At 35.9% G+C, this 27,957-nt stretch overlaps 2 protein-coding genes across 6 annotated transcripts in view; one reads left to right on the top strand and one right to left on the bottom strand.

The window, feature by feature from the left end:
• Positions 1-27,957, bottom strand: part of LOC126229618 (uncharacterized) — a 215,277-nt gene that overhangs the window by 144,651 nt on the left and 42,669 nt on the right. For all 5 annotated transcript variants that reach the window (XM_049942361.1, XM_049942360.1, XM_049942359.1 and 2 more), the window contains exon 3: positions 22,806-22,900. In XM_049942361.1, the coding sequence (XP_049798318.1) occupies positions 22,806-22,900 (95 nt within the window). The remainder of the gene's footprint in view (positions 1-22,805; positions 22,901-27,957) is intronic.
• LOC126229617 (uncharacterized) lies at positions 2,665-5,135 on the top strand. Its single transcript, XM_049942358.1, has 2 exons — positions 2,665-4,683; positions 4,916-5,135. The coding sequence occupies exon 1, from the start codon at positions 2,915-2,917 to the stop codon at positions 4,667-4,669; it is 1,755 nt and encodes a 584-aa protein (XP_049798315.1). The 5' UTR covers positions 2,665-2,914; the 3' UTR covers positions 4,670-4,683; positions 4,916-5,135.

Below are 27,957 nucleotides of genomic sequence, written 5' to 3'. Positions count from 1 at the left end.
AGACAGTGTTTAACTTACATCCCCATTTTTCAGCCAGTATATAGCAATGCAGTACAGCAACACCAAGGACCATCAATGAAGAAACAGAGCAGGTGAACATCACAACCTCCTTATGTTTGAAATCAGAATATGTTTTAAGAGTCTGCAAAACAGATGTCAATGTGATTGGAGTAGTTTTTCAGATCTCTTCTGCTACCCTTCTGACAGTCGGATGTTAGCTGTGCCTTGCTCCAAACACTGGACACAGCGTGTTTTTTTATTATTATTAAAAAAAGGCCTACAGCACATAATGATTAAAATAGGAGATGACTACTTTGTGTGCTACTGTAAGTTTTACACAGTAGCAACTGACACTACTCTACTGTACATTTTGACAAAGCCAACTTACGCTCAGTAATGAAAGGCCAGTATATGTACCTTTTTTTCTATTGTTCAACTATTTTGAGGTAAGCACTTTTCTTTCTTCGTGGCATTAGTGAGATACATCTATACGAATACCTATAACTACTTATCAGAATCTCTTCAATCTTCTCTATAAATTTAAATGAGGACAGAAACATTATAAAATTCCTGTAGGTCCTCACTAGCCTAATTTAATACATCTGGTTGTGACACGCTACCCTAATGTTTATTAAAACTAAGACTCTTTGCAAACAACAATATGCTGAAATGATCATCTTACTAAAATATGTGTGTTTTTATGATTTTGGCTCACTAACATGTACAAAGATACATCAGGTGTTTCACAACTCATGTTACACTCTTCTGGAAGTTATAGAGGGAAGATAGTAGATAAAATTTTACACAGGAACCCATGTCTGGAATCATCATCCAACGATACTACAGAGCATTGAAGTTATAGGCACCAGTACCTGTAAATGTATGTGACTCTGTGATGATGTTACAAACTGTCTATGATGATGGAGAAGGATAAATGTATCCATTTGAGGTAATGGAAATAACCAATTCAAATGTTATCAGCAAAAACATTTCTGATACCTCTGACAGTGGAATACATGAACTGGTCTGTTGTTGCTAAGACTGTAGGGTAGTCAACTATCTTCGCTACTGCGAAACTGAAATATTCCAGGACATAACAAGTAATTAGCAAATACTCATCATCATTTCTTGGCAATCTCCCATGCTGCAGTAGCTGTAAAAGTAGTGTGTAAATTCTCTGCTCAACCAAAATTTGCTGCAACTTGCTAAGTTCTTGATATTGATTTGGTATTGCTGAGAGAAATTTCAAGAAATTCAGGTTGACACAATGTCCTATTCCAAAACACATGTTTATTTTGTAATACTGTAACAAAATGGCTCACAAAAACCATTGGAAAATTGACACCACCCAAGCTGATCGCTACTCCTTATATATGTATTTGTGACAATTACTGCCTGTGCCATCCATTACTAGGAACAGGAAATTTATGGCTCATGATCAAAATCTTGCTAGTGTACACATACTGTCATCATTCAGTTATGCATTAATTCATTCCTCTCATATTGCAACACAAAGTTTCATCATATTTTAGCTTTTAGTATTTAAATACATAAAATATGCTCACTGACATTTTTTTTTATAAAGTTGCTTGTGTCATGAAGATTTTCCGTAGGAAAACGTTCCTACATTTCTGTGAGTTTATTACATAAATACAAATGGAATGTTAACTTCAATCTTTCAATTACAAAATGAGAATTGTTTATGTTTTTATGTTCCAGTATCGATTAGTAATAGTCAAACCAGTATATACATATCCATTCTTCTCCATCATTCTCAAAACTTCGTATCATCATCACATACTCGCCCTGTGTATCAATACATTTACAGTTGCTGGTACCTATAACTTTGACACACTGTAGTGTCATTGAATGATGTTTCCAGACATGGGTTCCTATGTAAAAAGTCATCCACTAAGTCATCTCTACAACTTCTAGAACTGCATAACATGAATCATGAAACACCCTGTAGTAGACAAGCACATAATATTAACATCAATGTGGTTGAACCACTTGCATACTACAGAGTCACTCTTTGTATTGTATGATATGTATAAAGATTCGCAGACAACAATGATACTATCAGAAGTCATTTTTGTCCATACTAACATTATACGAACATAAATAAGATTTTTCATCAACACCACAAGTAAGGATAGCTAAAATTTAACAAAGGTGTGAAAAATCCAAGGCAGTTCCATATCATATTCCATACACAATTTTTGGGTGAGTTGTCCCATTTTTAACCATAATATACCAAAGATCCCTAAAAAACTATGCCTAATAGGTGAATGAAAGCATATATCACACCTGTCTACATTATGGGTAGTAGAAGTGATTAAAAAGTATCACCAATAACCTTTGACTTTTAAATGCAACTACCTTATTAAGATTATGAAGGATTGCACACACTAGATATTTAACATGTTGCCTGCCTGCCACGTGGCTAAGGCAGCCACAAGATACTCAATGTGTTAATGAAGAAGCTGAGACAACTATACATTTTATTCTTATAACTTTATGTTTAAGGGGGGACGTACATGAAAATGACCAAATTTGTGAAAAAAATTTTATTGGCTCTTCATTTACTACATGGTATTGAAATTTCAATTACCAAATATTACGTTCCAATTCCGCTTCTAAGGGGGAAAAAAATAATAATTTGTAATAGCTTGCACAGGGCGACGCCCCCCCATCTTGGTCTTCATCCTCTCGTATATCTATTTATACTGCGTTTTTTTCCAGTTTTGTGCAGTCACAATGCAGGGAACGTTTGTGTACTACATCAAGAAGGCTGTGGAATAATATCTCTGCCGCTGGTTTTATATTCTTTGATTTATAGCGTTTGTTTACGAGTGTTTGTTTGGAATACATTTTTACGAAAGTTGTAAGTAGACTTGTTATTATATTTTGCAGCATGCCGCGTTCTAGTAAGGTGTTTAAAAAGGTTAGAAAGTGTCAAGCTTCTCGATGTAGTAAAGACAACTTGAAAACCAGCCCCATAATAACAAATGGAAACGATACTTCAACCAAGAAAGCGAGTGCTTCGAGAAGGAAAATTGACAGCTGTCAATCACTTGATGATTGTGGCTCAGACACTCAAGCTACTAGTGGTTTTAGGCTTATTGATTTGAAAATACTATCTGATATTATATCATCTGCTTGTGTATGTGCTGACTGTGGTGCAAAAAGTTTGAGATTATATGACGAAGAAAACAGAATTGGAATAGTGTGTATGTTGCATCTTACTTGTGAAAGCTGTCATTCAGACACTGCTTTTAGAACTTCGGCATCAAGTAACCGGATATATGAAGCAAATATGCGTTTAATATATGGCATGAGATGTTTGGGCATAGGCAGGGAAGGTACCAGACTGTTTTGTGGGATCATGAACATGCCACAACCAAGTGCTAGGTACACCACTGGAAATAAAACACTGCTAAGTGCTCTTCAAGAGGAAGTGGAAGAAAACTTGAAGTCCTCTGCAAAGGAAGCTGTGAAGATGAATAGTGAACTAAAGACAGAAGCAGATAACACGCCAGACACCGATTTGTGTGTGTCATGTGATGGAACGTGGATGAAGCGTGGACATACATCACTGTATGGAGTATCATCTGTCATTAGTGTTGATACTGGAAAAATTCTTGACGTTCAGGTAATGAGCAAATATTGCTATAGCTGTGTACTCGGAAAGAGAGCTGGTGAAGTGGAAGAAAATAAGTGGCAGGTTGAACACAAGAAAGTGTGCTGTAGAAATTATTCTGGTTCTAGTGGTGGAATGGAACCTGCAGCTATGAAACTTATGTTCCATCGAAGTGTGGAAAAGTACGGTGTTAGATACACAAAATACCTTGGTGATGGTGACTCCAGCTCCTTCAAAACTGTTTTGGAAAGTGAACCTTATGGTCCCCATTGTGCTATAGAAAAGTTGGAATGTGTTGGACATGTGCAAAAACGAATGGGAGGCAGACTTTTAAAATTGAAACGTGAATTGAAGGGCAGGAAACTTGAGGATGGAAAACTTTTAGGTGGTCCCAACAGACTCACAGACAAAGAAATTCATTCTTTACAAGTGTACTATGGCAAGGCAATAAGGGACAACAGTGGAAATTTGAATAACATGCAGAAGGCTGTGTGGTCTATTTATTTTCATAAACTATCCACAGATGACAAACCTGTACATAATTTGTGTGACATATCGTGGTGCAAATTCAAGCAGGCTGAGCGTGATGGCATGAACTATTCACACAAGCACAGTTTACCTGTGGCTGTTTTAAGTGCTATAAAACCAACATTTAGGTGTTTAGCAGAGCCAGACCTCCTACGAAAGTGTGTGCATGGAAAGACACAAAACCCTAATGAAAGTTACAACTCACTGATTTGGAAACGTTGCCCAAAAACAACATTTGTTTCAACAATTATTGTTGAAATTGCTGCATATGATGCTTGTTTAGTTTTTAACAATGGTAATCTTGGAAGAATAAAAACTCTACAGAGGCTAGGATTTCATCCAGGAGCTTTCACCTATTCAATATTGAAGGACATCGATGACAAAAGAGTTGCTGCGGCTGATATTACAGCCAATAAAATTGAACAGCAGGTTAACCAAAGAAGACAAGCAAAGAAGAGACTGCTTGCAGATGAAGAGGAGTATGCATATGGCTTGCACTAGTTCACACAGAGACGGTAAGACCTAATACAAACACTATCAAATCATTGATTCAGTTTTCCCGTAACTTACATTTTTATAACTTTATGTACCTTTTTCTCAAAAACCACAAAAGGTAGAGAAGTGAAATTTGGTATATGACTAGTCAGTACTATAGTGAAAAATTCTGTGGAAGGAATTTTCATTTAATAAAATAGTAAGGTATTTATGGTAGAAAATATTCCTTAAATTTGATATATTATTTTTCAGGGAAATTGGGAGACCCGTAAAAACTGAACAAAAGAAGATATAAAAATTCTGCTCCACAGAGTTTTGTAATTATTTGGTATGAAAGTGTGTACAAAAATTCATTAACATTGCTCTCACAGTTTTCTCAAAAAAGGAACATTTGTAATTACATTGTTGAAAAAAAATTAATTGTTAATAATTAAAGATGTAAAAGGTCAATAAAAATGAAAATTTAGGTTCATATGCGCATAACATTTCTTAATAACTGTACCAAATTTGGATTGATTATCTTAAAAAATTAGAGTTTTATAAAATACTTTTAAAATTACTGCAGTTTCGTGTACGTCCCCCCTTAAGGATTTTGGCAATAATATACAATTTTGAATAGATAATTAACACTTTTGATTAAGAATTTGAGTATTTTGTTGTGTTCTAAGTTAAAATATTGCCTCATACATATGAGGGTCATTCAATAATTAAAGAGAGAAATTGATCTGGAGAAAAAAGCATTTATTTTTACAAAACAATACTTTTTCTACTTTTCAACATAATCCCCTCGAACATTTATGCACTTATTCCAGCAAGCTACAAGCCTTTTATTCCGGCTGCAAAGAACTCTTTATCTTGATGTTTGAACCAATTTCCCACAAACTTATTCACGTCCTCATTGTCCTGGAACCTCTTACCACATAATGCCTCCTTCAGTGCACCAAACCAATAGAAATCACTAGGTTCTAAATCAGGACTGTAAGGGGGATAAGGCAGTACTTCCCAGTGCATTTTGTTGAAGGTTTCATGGGTTAGTTGAGCAATATGAGGACATGTATTGTCTTGCTGGAGAATCACATCTCTCCTCTGAGATCCACGATGTCTCTCTCTCATGGCTGTCTTCACCTTGTTATTTAAAAGCAAATCTGAGTAGTATTGGCTGTTCATTGTACAATGTTCTTTGAGATAATCACAAAAGGATCTTCAGAATCCCAGAACACTGTCAACATGACTTCTCCTGCTGATGCTTGGGTTTTGAATTTTTTCTTGACAGTTGAGTTGGTGTCCTTCCACTCCACACTTTGTCTTTTTGATTCTGGCTCATAATAGTGAACCCAAGTTTCATCACAAGTTAAAATTTTGTTGAGGAAGTGCTCACCTTCTCTTTCATAACGTACCTTTAGCTCTGTGCACACTCTCAACCATGTTTTCTTGTGTAGCCATGTCAACTCCTTCAGCTTGTTACAGATAACGTTCTGAATATTACCAGTACTAACCTGAATCTTATCAACTATCATTTCCACAGTCACACGGCAGTTGGCATGAATAATGTCATCAATTGGACTTTCAAGTGTAGGGGTTGAAACAAAGTGTTCAGCCAGAATTAAAAATATTACAAACTGCTTTTGTAGAATGGAATCAAAACATGGAGGAACTTTTATGTAAGTAAAAGAAAATGTAGATTATAAGAGTATAGCCTCTGTTTGTAAACTTGGTTGTGAAAGAGACTTTGAAATCTCAGTGGTTGAGTTAATGTCTGAAAAAACTATTATTTTATGTGTGTATAGATCTGTTAGCAACATAAGGTTTTTTTTCCAAAAAACTGGACCTTGCTTTAGGCAAACCTGAGATAACTGTGAAAACAATGGTACTGTGTGGAGATTTTAATACTGAATTTCTGAGCCATAGCTCTCACAGGGGAAAGTTCTTAAATATTATAAAGGCTTACAATCTTTCTCTGACTGTCAGTTCTCCAACACATGTAACAAAAACTAGTGTCACTCTCCTTGATCAGGTGCATGTAAACATTGCAAAGTGCACATCAGAAAACTGATACTGAAGATAGTGACCACCTTTTGCAATTACCAATCATACCTGTAAATCACATTTTGACCAGTGTACAAAATATTATCCATAAAAGGATTTGTAGTAGAAAAATATTGAATACTTGCAGTATCTAATCAGCGAAGAATATTTGAGCGAAGTATATGATATATTACTGATGAAAAAATGGAAAAATTTTTGAACAATTTCAAGCATAACTTTGACATAGCTTTCCCACAAAGGAAAAGTTATTTCCAGAACCACAGATAGATTCAAAAACTGGATTACATCAGGCATTAGAGCAGCTTGTAAAAGCAAGTGGGAACTTTTTTTGCAGTCAAAAACTGACAGCAGTCCAGGACTTCTTTGTTATCTCAAAAAATGCTAGCTATTTTTGAAACATGTCATAAAAGAGCCAAAAATTAAGGAAAATGACAAATATATGATTAAGTCATCCAATAAAACTAAGTCCATGTGGAAAGCTGTGCAGAACCTTACGGGGAAGAACACAAGTCACAAAAATATTGTGATACCATACGATGGCAAGAATGTCACTGGCCCTAAGGCAGTTGCAGACAGCTTCAATTCTTACTATGCAACTGAAAATTATTGAAGGAAACATTTGGTAATCCCCCCTAATACAACATGGAAAGAACTTTCATCAATTGAAATAAATAATATATCCATGTTCCTCAGTCCAATAGGCCCAACAGAGCTCCTAAATACCATTAATTCACTGAAGAGTAATTATTCAACTGGTTTTGATGACATTCCAGATTATATTATGAAAGTAACAGCAAGACAAATACTCTGTCCTTTGTTAGACATGTGCAGTTCATCCTTGTCATGTGGTATCTTCCCACAGCAACTGAAAATGGCAAAAGTAATATCCCTATACAAGAAGGGTGATCAGCAATGTATGAGTAACTATAGGCATGTGTCTCTGCTTTCAGGGTTTTCAAAAATTATTGAAAAACTGTTCCTTTCACAACTAACTACATTTTTCAACAAGAATATTATTATTTCTGGATGTCAACATGGCTTCAGACCACGGTGATCAGCTGAAACAGCCACTTTCGATCTGATAAACCATGTGCAGGGGACAGTGGACAACCACATAAATATCTCAGATTTATTCTTGGACCTCACAAAAGGTTTTGATGTGATTGATCATTCTGTGATGCTGAGGAAGCTTGAACGGTATGGTGTAAGAGGTGTGCCAAATTGGTGAATTAAATCATATTTGTGCTCTCCAGTAACTGGAAGGAAATGAACTCCAAGTACACCTTTCAGATTCATGTGGACTAAGTCACGGTGTTCTAAAGGGCTCTATTTTAGGTCCCTTTCTGTTTTTGGTACACATTAATGATTTCCCCATCACATTTTAGGGATTATGAACCAGTACTGTTTGCAGATGACCAATCTATTAATTAAAGGGAATAAAGAAGAAAATCTTACTGTATCTGCAAAAGATATTACAGAAGAAGTGTTTGAACAGTTAACCAGAAACAGGCTAATAGTTAATCCCTAAAAAAAGGGTACTCATGAATTTCCACACAGACCAAAATAAAAACATGGCACAACCCGTAATATGTATACAGGGTGGTCCATTGATCGTGACCGGGCCAAATCTCACAAAATAAGCATCAAACGAAGAAACTACAAAGAACAAAACTTGTCTAGCTTGAAGGGGGACACCAGACGGCGCTATGGTTGGCCCACTAGATGGTGCTGCCATATGTCAAATGGATATCAACTGCGTTTTTCTTAAATAGAAACCACCATTTTTTTATTACAGATTCGTGTAGTACGTAAGGAAATATGAATGTTTTAGTTGGACCACTTTTTTCGCTTTGTGATAGATGGCGCTGTAATAGTTACAAACGTATGGCTCACAATTTTAGATAAACAGTTGGTAACAGATAGGTTTTTTTTAAATAAAAATACAGAATGTAGGTATGTTTGAACATTTTATTTCGGTTGTTCCAATGTGATACATATACCTTTGTGAACTTATCATTTCTGAGAACGCATGCTGTTACAGCATGATTACCTGTAAATACCACATTAATGCAATAAATGCTCAAAATGATGTCCGGCCACCTCAATGCATTTGGCAATACGTGTAACAAAATTCATCTCAACAGCGAGTAGTTCGCCTTCAGTAAAGTTCGCACATGCATTGACAATGTGCTGACGCATGTTGTCAGGCACTGTCAGTGGATCACGATAGCAAATATCCTTCAACTTTCCCCACAGAAGGAAATTTGGGGGGATGTCAGATCCGGTGAACATGTGGGCCATGGTATGGTGCTTCGACAACCAATCCACCTGTCATGAAATATGCTATTCAATACCGTTTCAACCGCACGCGAGCTATGTGCCGGACAGCCATCATGATAGAAATACATCGCCATTCTGTCATGCAGTGAAACATCTTGTAATAACACTGGTAGAACATTACATAGGAAATCAGCATACATTGCACCATTTAGATTGCCATCAATAAAATGGGAGCCAATTATCCTTCATCCCATAATGCTGCACCATACATTAACCCCCACTTGTCGCAGCTATTGTGGCTTTTCCGTTGCCCACTAGTGCATATTATGCTGGTTTATGTTACCAGCTGTTGGTGAATGACGCTTCGTCACTAAATAGAATGCGTGCAAAAAATCTGTCATCATCCCATAATTTCTCTTACGCCCAGTGGCAGAACTGTACATGACATTCAGAGTCATCGCCATGCAATTCCTGGTGCATAGATATATGGTACGGGTGCAATCTATGTTGATGTAGCATTCTCAACACTGACGTTTTTGAGATTCCTGATTCTCGAGCAATTTGTCTGCTACTGATGTGCAGATTAGCCGTGACAACAGCTAAAACACCTTCTTGGGCATCATCATTTGTTGCAGGTCATGGTTGACATTTCACATGTGGCTGAACACTTCCTTTATTTATTTATTTATTTATTTATTTGTCCCGTAGATCAAATCAGTACAGTGGCTTGTACAACTGATATGGGATAAGTCAATACAAATATACAGTTTACAGGAGTCTAAAACAGTAAACAAGAACACAGAAGAATGATTATTTTACATTACCTACAAATTATGTTACTTAAAGTTACAGCTTTACAGAGAATTGTTACCTGATGTGACAAAATTGACTTAACAACATTCAGCTTTGATACATTATCATGCACTAAGACAATTTTGATTCCAAATATTCATGGATGGTATAAAAGCAGTCTTTTATTAAAAGAGATTTCACTGTCTGTTTGAATTTATTTATTTCTTGGATTTCTTGTATAAAAGTTGGAAGATGGTTATATAATTTTATTCCCATGCACTTGACACCATCACTGTACAGTTTTGTTGAGTGGGGAAGTATTCTTAGAGAGGTTTTTGATCTTGTGTCATAATCGTGGTAATCCATATTTTTGCTAATTTTGTCGATACTTTTTTTGGTAAAGAATAATAATTCTAGTATGTATTGGCATGGGAGGGGCAAAATATTTAGTTTCTTAAATAATGGTTTACAAGTGTCTCTTTGTTTTTTGAACATAATTGTTCTGACTATCTTCTTTTGCAGTTTGAATATCTTAATTGATTCAGAATTTTGGCCCCAGAAGATGATTCCGTAGTTAAGTACAGAGTGAAAGAGTGCATGGTACATTGTGGTTAGGGTACTTGTGTTAGTGACGTTCCTTATTGATCTAATCATGAAGCATACTTTACCAAGTTTTGTGCTGGTAACTTCAATGTGCCTTTTCCATGTGAGCGTATCAGTAATAGTGACCCCCAAAAATTTTATTTCATTTTCAAGTTTAACATTATTTTTTTCCAGTGATATAGTTGGTAGTAATGGATTTCTGTTTTGGGCAGTGTGGAAGGTTATTCCAATTGTCTTTTTTGCATTAAGAAGCAGCCTATTACTTTGAAGTCATCGACTTATTTGATCTGTGGTCCTATCTATATTAGATTGGAGAATTTGTTCGGGCACAGATATGAGTACAGAGGTGTCATCAGCAAACAAAAGGGTTTTTGTGTCTGGTAGGCTGTGAGGAAGGTCATTTATGTAAAGTAAGAACAGCAAGGGGCCCAGGACAGAGCCATGGGGAAAGCCTTGCTTTATGGTATGTATGGAGGAATGTACAGTGCTAGCTGTACCTGAGAGCTTAGTTTCATTTAATTCGACATACTGCTGTCGATCTTCCAGATAGCTTTTAAACCAGTCATAGGCATTTCCTCTTATTCCATAGGAATGCATCTTTTGCAAAAGTATACTATGATTAACCATGTCGAAGGCCTTTGTTAGATCTAGGAAGATACCTATAGCTGGGAGTTTTTTGTCCACAAGCTCCAGTGCATGATCTAGAAATTCTTGTATTGCATCAGTTGTAGCTTTCTTACTTTGGAAGCCAAACTGAGTAGGTAACAGGATATTTTCTTTGTCTAGAAAGGACATGATTCTGGTGGCCATTATATATTCAAATACTTCACTAAACATTGAAAGCAGTGCAATGGGTTGATAATTACTGGAATCCTCTTTGCTTCCTTTTTTGTGGACAGGTATAATTTTTGCAATTTTGAGCATACCAGGAAATGCACCATTCAGGAATGAGAAGTTTATTATGTGGGCTAGGGGTTTACTGATAAAGTTACTGCAATTATGAAGGAGGAAGCATGGAATTTGATCTTGTCCAGCAGATGATTTTTTTTTTAAATTTTGCTATGAAGTGTCTTTTCTATTTCAATTTCAGATGTAGTCCTTAAAAATAGAGTCTCAGAGCATAAGTTTGGTTCTAGTTGTTAGGGACAGCTATTTTTAAGATGGTTAGCCATGTTTTCTACTGTTTCTGTAAAGTAGTCATTGAATTCCTCTGCTATTTCTTTCCTACTGGAGACTAATTTTCCATTTATTTTTAAGCTAATATCACTTTGTAGTTGTTTTCCTCTATTAGTATTCATATTAATAAGTTGCCACATGCTTTTGCCCTTATTTTATGACAATTTGAGGTAGTTATCATTCTGTAGCTTTTTGGCTGCATTTACTACGTTCCTTAATATCTTTTTATATAGAGTAAAGTATGACTTAAATGCCTCACTACTGCCTAGTTTGGATTTGCTAATGTAAAAAAGTTCTCTTTTCTTTGTGATGATCTAATGATTCCTGGGGTGATCCAGCTGGAGATTTTTCTATCTTTGTTGATACATTTTGTTTGTAAGGGAAAGTGGCAATTAAAATAATAGAAAATATCCAAGTACTTGTTCCCTTAAATAATGTAACTGTCCTGCAAACAGACCGAACACTTTAATGATGTTGTCCAGGATACCAAGCAGCATACATAGCACACACCCGTTGGGCATTTTGATCACAATAGCCATACATCAACACAATATCGACCTTTTCCGCAAATGGTAAATGGTCCATTTTAACACGGGTAAGGTATCACAAAGCAAATACCGTCTGCACTGGTGGAATGCTACATGATACCACGTACTTATACATTTGTGACTATTACAGCGCCATCTATCACAAAGCGAAAAAGTGGTCCAACTAAAACATTCATATTTCTTTACATACTACACGAATATGTAATAAAAAACGGGGGTTCCTATTTAAAAAATGCATTTGATATCCATTTGACCTATGGCAGTGCCATCTAGTGGGCCAACCATAGCGCCATCTGGTTTCCCCTTCAAGCTAGATGAGTTTCGTTCTTTGTAGTTTTTTCGTTTGATGCTTAATTTGTGAGATATTTGGCCCAGTCACTATCAATCGACCACCCTAAAGATAACAAAAAGAATAGAGCTGTCAATGAAACTAGATTTCTTGGCATTCATATCAAGGAAAATCTTAAATGGGGCACTCATATCACATCCCTAAATTCAAAGCTAGCAAAAATGAGCTATGTAGTAAGAATTCTTTGAAGAATACAAGTGCAGAAACAGTTAGGGCTGTATACTTCGCTCATGTACATTCAATACTGAAGTATGGTATCATTTCCTGGGGAAATGCACACCAGGCCATAACAATTTTCAGGAAACAAAAGTCAATTATAAGATTAATGAAACAAGTGAGCAGCAGAAAACCATGCAAACCTTTCTTTAAAAATTTGAAGATCTAAAGATCTTACCCCTTCCCTGCATTTATATACTGGAAGTAGTCATGCATGTCAAAAAAAGTATACTGAGAAAAGAAAACCTTTTTCCTCAAAACAGAAGTGTCCATTATTACAGTACCAGGTCAGATAGTGACATACATGTTAATCATTGTAACACCAAAAAGGTGTGTATGATGCAGGAACAAAATTATACAACAGATTACCAAGACATATAAAATCTCTTCCTGAACTACAGAGCTTTAAAAAGTCTGTGACAGCCTACCTTCTGAAAAACTGCTACTATTCAATCTCTCAGCATCTTATGCAAAAAAATGTAATTTGTATCTTTAATTGTAGACATTAGCTATAATTATACAGTATTTAAAAGAAAATTTGTAATTATTAACTGTGTAGATCCAATTTGTTACAAAAAATTTAAAAAAATGTTTGTTTGATGTTTGAAAAACAAATAGATAAAAAGGTTTTCTGTCCAATATCCTGTATACAATACAGGTACTGTAAAAAAGATTTATATGGACAAATAAATACTTTACTATTATTATTATTATCATCATCATCTTTCCTTTCTCAGACATTATGTCTGGCCAAAAATCGAAAGTGGCGTGGACCTTGATCAAGCGTGACTTCCTTTTAACTGTACAGTATATGTTACATTGCATTTAGGAACTTTCGGGTAATTGAACATGTATCAATAATTACAGATCTCTGTAGTTGTATATATACATTTGGATGTAGCTGTATTGCGTTGATGTACTGGTGAATATTGTGTGGTATGACTCCTACAGTTGATAATATAATTGGTATAATGTCAATTTTATCCTGATGTCACATGTCCTTGACTTCCTCAGCCAGTTGGATGTATTTTTCAATTTTTTCTCCTGTTATCTTCTGTATATTTGTTGTATTGGGTATGGATATTTCAATTAGGTGTGTTAATTTCTTCTTTTTATTGGTGAGTATGATGTCAGGTTTGTTATGTGTTGTTGTTTAATCTGTTATAATGGTTCTGTTCCAGTATAATTTGTATTCATCATTCTCCAGTACATTTTGTGGTGCATACTTGTATGTGGGAATGTGTTGTTTTATTAGTTTATGTTGTATGGCAAGTTGTTGATGTAATATTTTTGCTACATTGTCATGTCTTCTGGTGTATTCTGTATTTGCCAGTATTGTAAATCTGCTTGTGATGTGATCTACTGTTTCTATGTGTTGTTTGCAAAGTCTGCATTTATCTGTTGTGGTATTGGGATCTTTAATAATATGCTTGCTGTAATATCTGGTGTTTATTGTTTGATCCTGTATTGCAAACATGGATCCTTACGTCTCACTGTATATATTGCCTTTTCTTAGCCATGTGTTGGATGCGTCTTGATCAGTGTGTGGCTGTGTTAGATGATACGGGTGCTTGCCATGTAGTGTTTTCTTTTTCCAATTTACTTTCTTCGTATCTGTTGAGGTTATGTGATCTAAAGGGTTGTAGAAGTGGTTATGAAATTGCAATGGTGTAGCCGATGTATTTTATATGGGTGATTGCTTTGTGTATTTTGCTAGTTTCTGCTCGTTCTATAAAGAATTTTCTTAAGTTTTCTATCTGTCCATAATGTAGGTTTTTTATGTCGATAAATCCCCTTCCTCCTTCCTTTCTGCTTAATATGAATCTTTCTGTTGCTGAATGTATGTGATGTATTCTACATTTGTGGCATTGTGATCGTTTAAGTGTATCGAGTGCTTCTAGGTCTGTGTTACTCCATTTCACTACTCCAAATAAGTAGGTCAATACTGGTATAGCATAGGTATTTATAGCTTTTGTCTTGTTTATGGCTGTCAATTCTGTTTTCAGTATTTTTGTTAGTCTTTGTCTATATTTTTCTTTTAGTTCTTCTTTAATATTTGTATTACCTATTCCTATTTTTTGTCTGTATCCTAGATATTTATAGGCATCTGTTTTTTCCATCGCTTCTATGCAGTCGCTGTGGTTATCCAATATGTAATCTTGTTTAGTGTGTTTTCCCTTGACTATGCTATTTTTCTTACATTTGTCTGTTCCAAAAGCCATATTTACATCATTGCTGAATACTTCTGTTATCTTTAGTAATTGGTTGTTGATTTGTTGGTGCCAGTAGTTTTAGATCATCCATGTATAGCAAATGTGTGATTTTGTGTTGGTATGTTCCATATTATATCCATAATTTGTATTATTTAGCATGTTGGATAGTGGGTTCAGAGCAAGGTTGAACCAGAAAGGACTTAATGAGTCTCCTTGGTATATTCCATGCTTAATCTGTATTGGCCGTGGTGTGATATTATTTGAATTTGTTTGGATATTGAGTGTGGTTTTCCAATTTTTCATTATTATGCTTAGGAACTGTATCAATTTAGGATCTACTTTGTATATTTCCAATATTTGTAGTAACCATGAGTGGGGTATACTATCAAAAGCTTTTTGGTGATCAATGTATGCATTGTGTAGCGACCTTTGTTTAGTCTTAGCTTGATATGTCACCTCTGATTCTATTATCAGTTGCTCTTTACATCCTCGTGCTCCTTTGCAGCAGTCTTTTTGTTCTTCATTTATAATTTTGTTCTGTGCTGTATGTGTCATTAATTTCTGTGTAACAACTGAAGTTAATATTTTGTATATTGTTGGTAGGCATGTTATGGGGCGATATTTTGCTGGGTTTACTGTGTCTGCTTGATCTTTAGGTTTCAGATAAGTTATTCCTTGTGTAAGTGTATCAGGAACTGTGTATGGGTCTGCAATGTAACTGTTAAATAATTTAGTTAGATGTGAATGTGTGGAGGTGAACTTCATTAGCCAGAAATTTGCTATTTTATCTTTTCCAGGGGCTTTCCAATTGTGTGTAGAATTAATTGCTCAGGTGACTTCATGTTGCAAAATTATCACTTCAGGCATTTGTGGTATCATCTTGTATGTGTCTGTTTCTGCTTGTATCCACCGTGCATGTCTGTTATATTGTACTGAGTTTGACCATATGTTGCTCCAGAATTGTTCCATGTCTTATGTTTGGTGGATTGTCTATTTTAATGTGTGTGTTATCTATTGTCTGGTAAAATTTCTTTTGGTTTGTGTTGAATGTTTGGTTTTGTTTCCTTCTATTTTCACTTTTTTTGTATCTTCTAAGTCGTTTGGCCAATGCTTGTAATTTCTGCTTCTTGTCATCTAATTGCTCTATTGCTTCTTGTTGTGAGATTTTACCTAACCTTTTTCATTTTTTGTCTGATATTTCATTTCTTATAAATTGTGTCAGCTGTCCAATGTCTTTTCTCAGTTTTTCTATTCTGATCTGTAGCCTGTGTTGCCATGCTGGTTTTGTGGGTTTCTTCTGTGTCCTAATACTACTACTACTACTACTACTACTACTACTTCCCCATTTGTGAGAGCACTGAAACACTATCAATTATCATGGCCCTTTTTTGTGTCTTTCTTTTCTCGTCCCAAAAACCTCTCATATATCCACTGTTTCTTCCTCCTCTCTTCTGTCCACTTCTTTCTTGGTTTCTTCTCTTTTGGTGTTTCATCGAATTTCTGTTTCCTGATTTTTTGTCTGTATTTTTCTATGTTTGTTATTTCTTATGTGGAGATATTTAGTTTCTTGAGGTCTTCCACAGTTTCCTTTGCCCAGTTAGTTTTCATCTTATTACTCATCCCATGTTAAAAATCTTCTTGATCAGTCTATTTTCATTCATCCTATAAATGTGCCCATAGAATTTAGCCCTCCTTTTTCTGATGATGTCTTTAATTGTCTGTTTGTACAGTTCTTTTGTCAGTCTTTTTATCCAGATCCCCTGTCTCTGAATTGGTCCATAGATCTCTCTGAGGATTTTCCTCGCTTGCTTTTCCATTTCCTTGATTGTCATTCTTCCCCTGATTACTGTCATTTCGAGGCATACAAGGCTTCTGGTAAGACAACTGTTTTGGAATGTCTTAATTTGGCATTAACAGAAAGACTTCTTTTGTTGTAATGGTTCCATGTAGGTCTGTAAGCTTTTTTGTAGCTTTGCAACTCTTTGTTCATCAGCTGTCGAGTTTAGTCCTGTTTTCTTTATAATCCCTCCCTGGTATTTGAAACTTTCTACTTGTGCTATCTTTCCATACTTTGTTACCAATGGGTTTCTGTATGTGGATTGTGTGTCCATGTACTCAGTTTTTCATACAAAATCTGTAGTCCTGTTCTAGCTGCAATTTCATGTAGTGTCTCTAGGGCTTCTTTTCTGTTATTTGTTATGATGGCTACATTTTATGTTGATGGTTCTATTTTTGTCTCTCCCCATCTTTACCCCATTGACTCCTTTGTCCCATGTTCTCATTATTTTCTCTAAAACTGTGTTAAATAAAATGGGTGACAGGCCATCTCCCTGTCTCACTCTTGTCTTTATTTTGAACGGTTCTGAGGTCTCTCCCACGAACTTCACTTTGGATTTTGTATTTATTGATGTTTGCTGGATTAGTTTTCTGATCTTGTTGGCTACCTTCATTTCTTCTAGTGTATTGAAAAGTGTTTCTCTGTATATGGAATCATAGGCCTTCTTGAGATCAACAAATTTTATTGTGGTGTTTCTGAGCTTTCTCGTTGTTAATATTGTTCTCAGACACCAGATCTGTTCACTGTACAATCTTCCCTTACTGAACTCTGCTTAGCACTATCCAAAACGTGGATTATGTGAGGTTCTAGGCAGTTTAACAGAGCTTTGCATAGAATTTTTGTATGTCACAGGCAGTAATGAAATGACATTCTTTGAGTCGAGCAATATCTTTGGTGTGGTTGCATGACAATTACTGCTTGTTCTTTGCTTTTCAAAAAAATGGCTCTGAGCACTATGGGACTTAACTTCTGAGGTCATCAGTCCCCTAGAACTTAGAACTACTTAAACCTAACTAACCTAAGGACATCACACACATCCATGCCCGAGGCTTTGCTTTTCAATAATGTCAATATGTATTATACATGTTCCCCACAATTCTGTGAATAAATACCATGAATCTCTACCTGTAACCAATGCACATGTTATTCATGCTACTAAACTGCCTGGAATTCCCACATATGTAATTAATAATTATTTTTCACAAAGAACCCATCAAATTTTAAAACAAGTAAGAAATTTTATAAAAATGATATTTTAATATTATGAAAATATCATATTTACAACAGAAAAACATTTTATAAAGGAATGGGACATCCATGAATTTAATATAGTTTGGTGAGTCATTTATCATGTACTGTCTGCTGAATTTTTAAAAAGTAAATGTAAGACACAAGTTAACTGAACACTGTGGTGTCACCGCCAGACACCACACTTGCTAGGTGGTAGCTTAAATCGGCCGTGGTCCATTAGTACATGTCGGACCCGCGTGTCGCCACTGTCAGGATCGCAGACCGAGCGCCACCACAAGGCAGGTCTCGAGAGACGTACTAGCACTCGCCCCAGTTGTACGACGACATTGCTAGCGACTACACTGATCGAAGCCTTTCTCTCATTTGCCGAGAGACAGTTAGAATAGCCTTCAAGTCCATGGCTACGACCTAGCAAGGCGCCATTAGTTACTTCATGAATCTAAAGAGTCTCAATTGTATCATCAAGAATGCTGTATACCAAAGGACGATATAAAAGTTAAGTGTTCTAGTAGCTACGTTCTTTTCTTTATCACATTCATCACGTATCCTGTTCCAGACTTCGCGCCAGTCGGCGTGTGTGTACGTGTGCCCTCTTGGCTACCCGTCACTGTGGACTGGCTGCCTTGTCAGTCCACTACAAACACAATACGTATTGAACATTAAAAGATTAAAAATATGATTGGCACTAGAATGTTTTAACCTCAATCTGTTGAAAAACCTTACAAAAAGATTTCTGACCTCAGACACTATGACATCTCAAACAGTGTGACCATATCCACACCTACCATTATGAATTCCAAAAATATGGCTCATGCAAAACCCAAATCTTGCTTTTCTCAATGATGTTCTAAACCTGTTAATGAAGGCAATCAGACTGGTGCAGTATTTCTTGACTTCTGAAAACTATTTGATGTAGTTCCATGTCCACATTAAATATACAGTTGTATAGGGTATCAAGAAAATTTGTGACTGGATTGAGAATTTATGATAGGGAGGTTGCAACATGTAATCTTGAATAAAGAGTCATCAATAAATATAGGAACAATTTCAGATGTATCACAGTGAAGTATGTTTGAGCCCTTGTTGTTCAAGCCATATATTAATGACCTGGCTGACAATATCAATAGTAACATTTTCTCAGACAATACATTTATCTATAATTTATTTATTTGATTTCATTTGTGTTTTCAGGATGTAGACAGTCCAAAATAGTGAAAATAAGTTTGTGCCAGGCACTGCTGATTTTCTGTTAGATGGAAAGCAAGCTACAGAATTCTGCTTCTTGAAGGCTTTATCACCTTCTACACATCTTCTGTGGTGCAAGGATCAGGCAGGTTTCTGCAGACCAGGACATGTTGTGGGTCCTGCAGGTCACAATACTCCTAGTGCGTATCTTCAGTTATGAAACTCCACTTCCTGAGGTTCACCTTGCATAATGACACTCCTGTCATCAATCAGTTTAGTGTGATCCCTGTCATATACAGCTGCTGAAAGCTCTTAGCAGGACCTTCTTTGATGTCGCCATACCTATGTTCTCTCTAAAACTTTTGATTAATGAATTTCACTACAGCTGTATTTGGTGTGGCCCAGGTGCTGATGTAATTACTGATGGTGTGTGCATGTAGCTCCTAATTGACCTCATCCTAGGTTTTTGTCTTCTCCATTTCTGTAACCACTGTTCTGCAGATGTCAGGCAGTGCTATACCCATAATTTGATAAATTTTGCTAACAGGAGTTGGCCATATGCAACCATCAGTCACAGTGCATCTAATCACATTCAAATGCTGCATCCACCTATTTGCCATGTGTGGATTTCACCCAACTGTTGCTGCATATTTTGCTGCAAAGAAGCATAGTGCCAGTGCCAGTTTGGCTGTGAGCTCCAGGTGATTCCAGTAAGATTATGGATGATGTTCCCAGTAGACACTTTCAGCTTTGTTTCTTGGCAATGATTTTTGAAAGTGACACTGTGATCCTGCATTACTCTGAGGTATTTTGGAGTATTGTAGTTGAATAGTTTTTTTCCCTCTGCAGATAATATTTAACTTCTTTCTGGCTACCCAGCTTCTCAGAACAAAAGAACATACCTGCAACTTTTCAGAATTTGGCTCTACATGCTTAAGGTCATGATACTAAGATCTTCAAGGGCTATTGTCAACTTCATCTCCACTTCCTCAGAGGTTTTGCACAGAGCTGCAATTGCTGTGTCATCTGCAAAAATAAATTTTCTTGTTCCAGGGTTGACTGGTTGGTTGTTTGTGTAGATGTTGTACAGTAGGGGTGACAGTACGCTGCTGTGAGGGTGATCATTCCTCGTGATCCTCCATTGGCTCCTCTTATTGTACAGAGTGACAAAAAATATCCTATTTTGCAACAAACACTCGATAAAGTGTGTCAAATAGCTATAATGAATTACTGTCAGTACAACTGTTCAAACATTCCATCAGGTCTCAAAAGTATTTTCAAGAAGTGTAAAGAATGGCAGCTTGTTTTAAATGATCAGAAATCTAAAACTGTGCTATTCACAAAAGGACAGGAAATTGGTATACTTTGACTAAAACAGCAGTGAGTCAACTGGAATTTTTCATCTTGAACCAACAGCTCGGTGTAACAATTTGTAGGGGGTATGAAATGGACTGACGACTTATGCTCAGTGGTATGAAAGACAGATGGCAGACGTTAGTTCACTGATAAGATACTGTGAAAACGTAGCCCTTCTAGAAGTGAGACTTGTTGTAGATCATTCGTTTGTCCCACCTTAGACTACTGCACAAATGTGTGGGATTCGTATGAAATAAGACTAAGAGGCAATACTGAAAATATACAAAGAAAAGCAACAGAATTGAACACAGGTTCGTATGACTACAGGGACAGAGTCAAAATTTCTGAGAACCTGAAATGGCAGACAAGGATCAATAAAAACTATCCTGTGAAGGTCTACTTACAAAGTTCCAAGAACTAGCTCTAAGTGGTGAATCTACGAATATATTCTAATTACCTACGTATTGCTCCCATAATGAGCACAAAGACAAGATTAGACTAATTACAGCACATACAGACATCTAAGGCATCATTCTTCCCAAACTCCATATGCAAATGGAACAGAAAGAAGGCATAGTAAGTGGTACAATAGGAATTACCATCTGCATACCGGTATACTTCACAGTGTTTTGCAGAATATAGATGAAAATTTGTAAGTTGAAAGCAGAATCTGGTATTCTTAATGGAAAAGTAAACAGTATATCAAAAAATTCAAACACTTTCCTTTCTGAAACTGGGTTACTACTACTATTATCTGTTGAGAAGGCTGTGCTGAATTATAAATCTGTTTCACCAATATGATCTACAGAATTGACAGTAAGTAGCACCCTTGATTAAGAGAAGACCTGACTGATTAGCATGATGTGTCCAGAACATTTTCAGAGTTTGTGCTTATTGAGTGCTAGCAGAGAGAATAAGAAGAGTGTAGGAGCCAGATAAGTTTTCTAAATACAAGCAAAACCCTCAGTTCACTTTTACTTAAAGTTGACATACTGTCACTTCTTAAAATTATGATTTCTCTTCACAACGTTCTCTAAAACCAAATTGCATCTTCAATTGTACTGTTTAGTATAAACTTCTGAATCATCAAAAATGTTTGGCATATAATTTTAACAGTTCTATATACATCATACACTTAATACTAAATGTTGTAGTAAAGTTTTGGTGGAATGTAAATACTTTTTGAATAAAGGAAACCACTCACCAAAGAGCAGAAGCAGTGAGTCATCAATAGGCACACACAAAAGGAAGGATACTTGCCCGCTTTTGAAGTAATCTTTACCAAGCTAGATTAAGAAAGACTGATTAGTCCAGCTGGCATCTAGCAAGTTTTCTTTGTCTAGAATGTGCCTATCAATGACTCAGAACTTCTGCTTTTTGGCGAGTGGTCTCTTAATCCACAAGTTAACACTAAATTTCTATGCCAATTATTATCAGTTGTTGTATTTGTTTCCTTATTTAGTTCCTAAATAGAGAGATTAAAAATGATACTTTACTCATATTTTGAAATTCAGTAAATATTACTTATTGGTAATTATCAAATAGTATTTATTACTTTTGCATTATTTGAGAAGAGATGTGTGGATATTTTTTTTTAACCAACTTGCCCCTCTCCTTTTTCTACCCACCCTTGTTTCTAGAATCCTGTTTGCACTTATTCAAATGTTTCTTTCTTGTTTTTTCATATTCTGTATCTACTTAGAGTCATCAAGATCTTCCCTGTGGTTATTTATCTGCTATTTTCTATTTCATCCCAGTTAATTTTTGTCTCATTTACATGCCTAACATACTCTTTTTCCTTACCTTTAACTTGTGGGCTAATCTCAAACTCTTGAGACACTACAGGTTCTCAAATGTGAACAGTAAATGATGTCTGATTTTTAACTTATTTGTCCCTAATCAAAAGCATTTTTCCTGAGCCAGTGCTTTGACTATAATCTCTGAACACATTTACTTCCTCCCCTCCAGACATCTTTTTATATGAGAGAGAGAGAGAGAGAGAGAGAGAGAGAGAGAGAGAGAGAGAGAGAGATATTAACACATGCTCATAATTGTGACACATAATACTTGTTTGCCCCCCCCCCCCCCTATCTTTTACTCTGGAACCTCTTCCCAATTCAGTTTTGAGCTATGTGAATATGGAATATAAATTTGTAGTTACTTTTACAAAAAGCTATTGTATGAATGAATAAATAAATAAATACATATCTACCTGACTGTACAATATGCACTATTTATTCCATAAATTAAGCAAATATTAAAACAAATTGATGGACTGGAAGATTGTTACCTTACACTTGAATGATGTCTTGATCCAATTCCCCATTCACTTAGTTCATTCAAAATGTCATCACACTTGTCTCCAGGCTCCAAAGTAAATGTAGCCTTTAAAAAGATTTCTTTTGTTTGACCACAGTAACAGACATAATGCACACTTACCAAAGAAAATTTTCATAGATGCTACATTTAGAATCATTATATGCTAGTTGTTACTTACATTCAAATCAGTTAGTCAACCAAACCCAAATGCAGAGTTCCCCAGAAGATATATAATGACAAATTATTAATTACACCTTGACTGCTTGTGATGACTGTTGCCTTTGCATATCAACCACCAACTTGAAACTACTGTAAAATACTTCTGTAAAACAGAACTTTTTTGTTGAATTCCAATATGAACCCAACTGATCAGAAATTCAAAGTAATGTCCTACCACAAAGGGGTGTAGTCCCTTTTTTCTTTCAGCTGTGTAGGCAGATTGGTTTCAGCAGTTTGGAAAAAGCATTTTGTTGATGTTTGAGGCAATGCTACTCAATATGCTCTCCAAATACTATGGGAACTACCATCTAAAACATAGTCTATGACAAACTTAGATGTTTTCCTCCTACCCACTAAAAAGAAAAGTCAAGAGCAACTATGTATATTAGGAAACAGGATATAGCTGTAATGTAGAATGAAGGCTTTCACAACTGGATGACATACAACATAAATAAATCTAAGCACCATGTTGTGGCAGAACACACACATAAAAAACAGTAATTATGCAAGCTTTCAGAGGCTGTGGCTCCTCCTTGCACAGGAAGTGTTGAAGGGGAAGGAAGAGAGGTGTAGGTAAAGGACTGAAGAGATCTAGGAACATGAGTAGATTTTGGGAGAGTCACCCAAAACTCTGGGTCAGGAGAGACTCACCAGATGGGATGAGAAGGAAAGACTGATCATTAGGGACTGCACTGGTGAGATTAGAAAACCAGAGAGCGTAAAGATGGAAGGCAGTGTAACACGGAAGGCAGTGTAACATGCAAGACATATATGGAAAACTTACCAAGGTTAGAGCAAAGTCTACAAAGAAGCCATGGATTACTTAAGGAATAGGGGTATCTCGTAAAACAAAAAGAAAACTGTATCTGTCAATCTGAAACAGTTCCGATGTTGATGCTATCGCACATCACAAGAAATACTGCAAAATATTAAAGACTGTAATATGGACATCAAAGCAAATATATTACAAGGAAAAGATAGTCATATCAGATAACAAAATAAAGACAATATGGGAGATAGTGAAGAAGGAGACCAGTAGAACCAGACATGAAGAGGAACAAATAGCATTAAGAGTAAGTGATACATTGGTGACAGATGTGTATAGTGTTGCAGAACTTTTTAACAAACATTTTATAACTGTTACTGAAAAGATGGGGTTGTCAGGTTCGGTAGATGCTGCTATGGAATACCTCAGACCACACATTTCCAGTAATTTCCATAATATGAAATGGCCCTCAGTATCCCAGCAGAAATAATGTCCATCATAAAATCTTTAAAATCAGAAACATCTAGTGTGTATGATGAAATATCAACAAAGTTAATTAAAGAATGTGATTCTGAGCTAAGTAACATATTAAGCTATCTGTGTAACCAGTCATTTATCAGTGGAATATTTTCTGAATGGTTGAAATATGCTGAAGTTAAGCCACTGTTTAAGAAGGGAGATAAAGAAATAGCATCAAATTTCCGTCCAATTTCACTGTTGCCAGCATTCCCAAAAATTTTAGAACAAGTAATTTACAATCTGCTTTATAACCATCTTATCTAAAATAACATACTGTCAAAGTCACAGTTTGGATTTCTAAAGGGTTCTGATATTGAGAAGGCTATCTACACTTACAGTGAAAATGTGCTTAATTAATTCGACAAAAAACTGCAGGCAACTGGTGTATTTTGTGATCTGTCAAAGGAATTTGACTGTGTAAATCACAATATCCTTTTAAGTAAATTAGAATATTATAGTGTAACAGGAAATGCTGCAAAATGTTTCAAATCTTACATCTCTGGCAGGGAACAAAGGGTGTTATTAGGAAAAGACATGTATCAAGCTATCAGGCATCATCCAATTGGGAACTAATTACATGTGGGGTCCCACAAGGTTCCATTTTGGGGTCCTTACTTTTTCTTGTGTATATCAATGACCTTTCATCAGTAACATTACCAGATGCCAAGTTCGTTTTGTTTGCCAATGATACAAATATTGCAAAAATAGAAAATAAAGTTTAATCTTAGAAATATCAGCTAATAAAATATTTGTAGACATTAATCGCTGGTTCCTAGCCAATTCTTTGTCACTAACCTTTGAAAAAAACACACTACATGCAGTTCATAACTTGTAAGGGGTGTCCCACAAGTATATGCCTAACATACGATGACAAGCAGATAGAAGAGATGGACAGTGCTAAGTTCTTGGAATTACAGCTTGATAATAAATTCAACTGGGAGGAGCACACCACAGAACTGCTGAAGCGTATTAACAAATCTCTATTTGCAATGCGAATTGTGTCAGACATAGGGGATATAAAAATGAAGAAGCTGGCATACTATACTTACTTTCATTCCATAATGTCATATGGGATTATTTTTTGGGGTAATTCATCAAACCAAGCTAAAGTTTTCAGGGCACAAAAATGTGCAGTAAGAATTATATGTGGTGTGAATTCAAGAACATCCTGCAGAAGCCTGTTTAGGGAACTAGGGATTCTAACTACTGCTTCCCAGTATATTTATTCCTTAATGAAATTTGTACTTAAAAATATATCACTTTTTCAAACCAACAGCGCAATTCATGGAATCAATACTAGCAATAAGAATAATCTTCAAAAGGATTAGTCTTGTACAAAAATATGAGCATTATTCAGGAACACACATTTTCAATATCAGTGCAGCAGTGTGTGTGTGTGTGTGTGTGTGTGTGTGTGTGTGTGTGTGTGTGTGTGTGTGTGTGTGTTATTGTTTTTCTGACATGTTCAACATCCTGGAGGATCGCCTCACTATGGGTAAATTGGAATGAAAGTAAATCTAATAAGACAGCGCAGTGTAGCGCGGAAGACAGCGCAGTGTAGTGCGGAAGACAGCGTAGTGTAGCGCGGAAGACAGATTTCCTTTAAGACAAAAAGGAAAATATATCTGTCGACCAAGAATAGCTCCAATGCTGATGATTTAGCTAAATACAAGGAATACTGTAAAACATTAAAAAAAGTAATTCAGGCGTCTAAACAAATGCACTACGAGAAGAAGATAGCAATGTCAGGGAACAAAATAAAAACAATATGGGATATAGTGAAAGAGCAGACTGGTAGAACCAGAAAGGAACAGGAGCAAATAGCACTAAGGGTAGATGACACATTAGTAACTGATGGGCATAGTGTGGCAAATCTATTTAACAATTACTTTATATCCGTTACTGATAGATGCCCTTGATTATCTGAAACTAGCCTTCACAAATAGCTTCAAGTACATGAATATATCACTCACTTCACCAAAAGAAATAACGTCCATAATAAAATCTTTAAAAACAAAGCCTTCTAGTGGGTACGATGAAATATCAACAAAGTTAATTAAGGCATGTTCTTGTGAGTTTAGTACAATTCTAAGTTACTTGTGTAACCACTCAATTATAACTGGGACATTTCCTGACTGGCTAAAATATGCAGATGTTAAGCCTCTATTCAAGAAAGGGGATGAAGAGATACCATCAAACTACAGACCGATTTCACTTTTGCCAGCATTCTCAAAAATTTTAGAAAAAGTAATGCACAGGCAGCTGCTCAACCATCTGACCACAAATAACATATTATCAAGAACACAGTCTGGATTTCTGAAGGGTTCTGATATCGAGAAGGCTATTTACACCTACAGTGAAAATGTACTTAATTCATTAAATAACAAATTACAAGCAGCAGATATTTTCTGTGATTTGTCAAAGGCATTTGATTGTGTGAACCACAACATCCTTTTAAGTAAATTAGAATTCTATGGTGTCACGGGCAGTGCTGCAAAATGGTTCAAGTCATACCTCACTAACAGGAAACAAAGGGTATCAGTGCAAGGAACTAGTGAACTAAGTCATCAGTCATCATCAGAATGGGAAGAAATTACATGTGGTGTCCCATTAGGATCCTTCTTAGGGCCATTGCTTTTTCTTGTGTACAGTAATGATCTCTCATCAGTTACACTGCCAGAAGCAGAGTTTGCATTGTTTGCAGATGACACAAGTATTGCAATAAATAGTATGTCAAGTGTAATTCTAGAAAGATCTGCTAATGATATTTTCATAGATATTAATAATTGGTTTAAAGCCAACTCACTGACATTAAACTTCGAAAAGACTCACTATATGCAATTTAGAACCTGTAAGAGGTTTCCACCCAGCATATGCATAAAATACAAAGAAGAGCAGATAGAAGAGGTTGACAGTCTTAAATTCCTGGGATTACAACTTGATAATAAATTCAGTTGGGAAGAGCACACCACAGAACTGCAGAAACGCCTTAACAAATCTGTATTTGCAATTCAAGTGTTAGCAGACATAGGCGACATAAAAATGAAAAAGCTTGCATACTTTGCCTACTTTCATTCCATAATGTCATATGGTATAATATTTTGGGGTAACTCTTCAAGTCAAACAAAAGTTTTCAGAGTCCAAAAGCATGTAATACGTATTATTTGTGGAGTAAATTCACGGACGTCCTGTAGAAACCTCTTCAAAGAACTGGGTATACTAACTACTGCATCTCAGTATATTTACTCATTAATGAAATCTGTCCTAAATAATATATCTTTTTCCAACAAACAGCTCAGTTCATACATACAATACCAGGAACAAAAATGATCTGCACAAGGGCTTAAAAGCACTTACTTTAGTTCAAAAAGGGGTCCACTACTCAGGAACATTCATCTTCAATAATTTGCCAGTAAACATAAAAAATTTAGTTACAAATAAAGATCAGTTTAAAAGGAGCCTGAAAGACTTACTAGTGGCCAACTCCTTCTACTCCATTGACGAATTTTTTAATAGAAACAAATGATGTATTGTATATATTCATACTATTAGTATTGTTATTTCAGCTTAAAAAAAAATTGACATGTTCCACATCCACGAGGATCTCCTCAGCACGGAT

This window comes from Schistocerca nitens, unplaced genomic scaffold (assembly GCF_023898315.1).
Source record: "Schistocerca nitens isolate TAMUIC-IGC-003100 unplaced genomic scaffold, iqSchNite1.1 HiC_scaffold_376, whole genome shotgun sequence".
In the NCBI taxonomy this organism is placed as follows: domain Eukaryota; kingdom Metazoa; phylum Arthropoda; class Insecta; order Orthoptera; family Acrididae; genus Schistocerca; species Schistocerca nitens.
The sequence above is the reverse complement of the archived record's forward strand: the minus strand, read 5'-3'. Positions and strand labels throughout refer to the sequence as shown.

Excerpts from the sequence above, each read along its gene's own strand:
- LOC126229617 (XM_049942358.1), top strand. The coding sequence starts at position 2,915 with ATGCCGCGTTCTAGTAAGGTGTTTAAAAAGGTTAGAAAGTGTCAAGCT.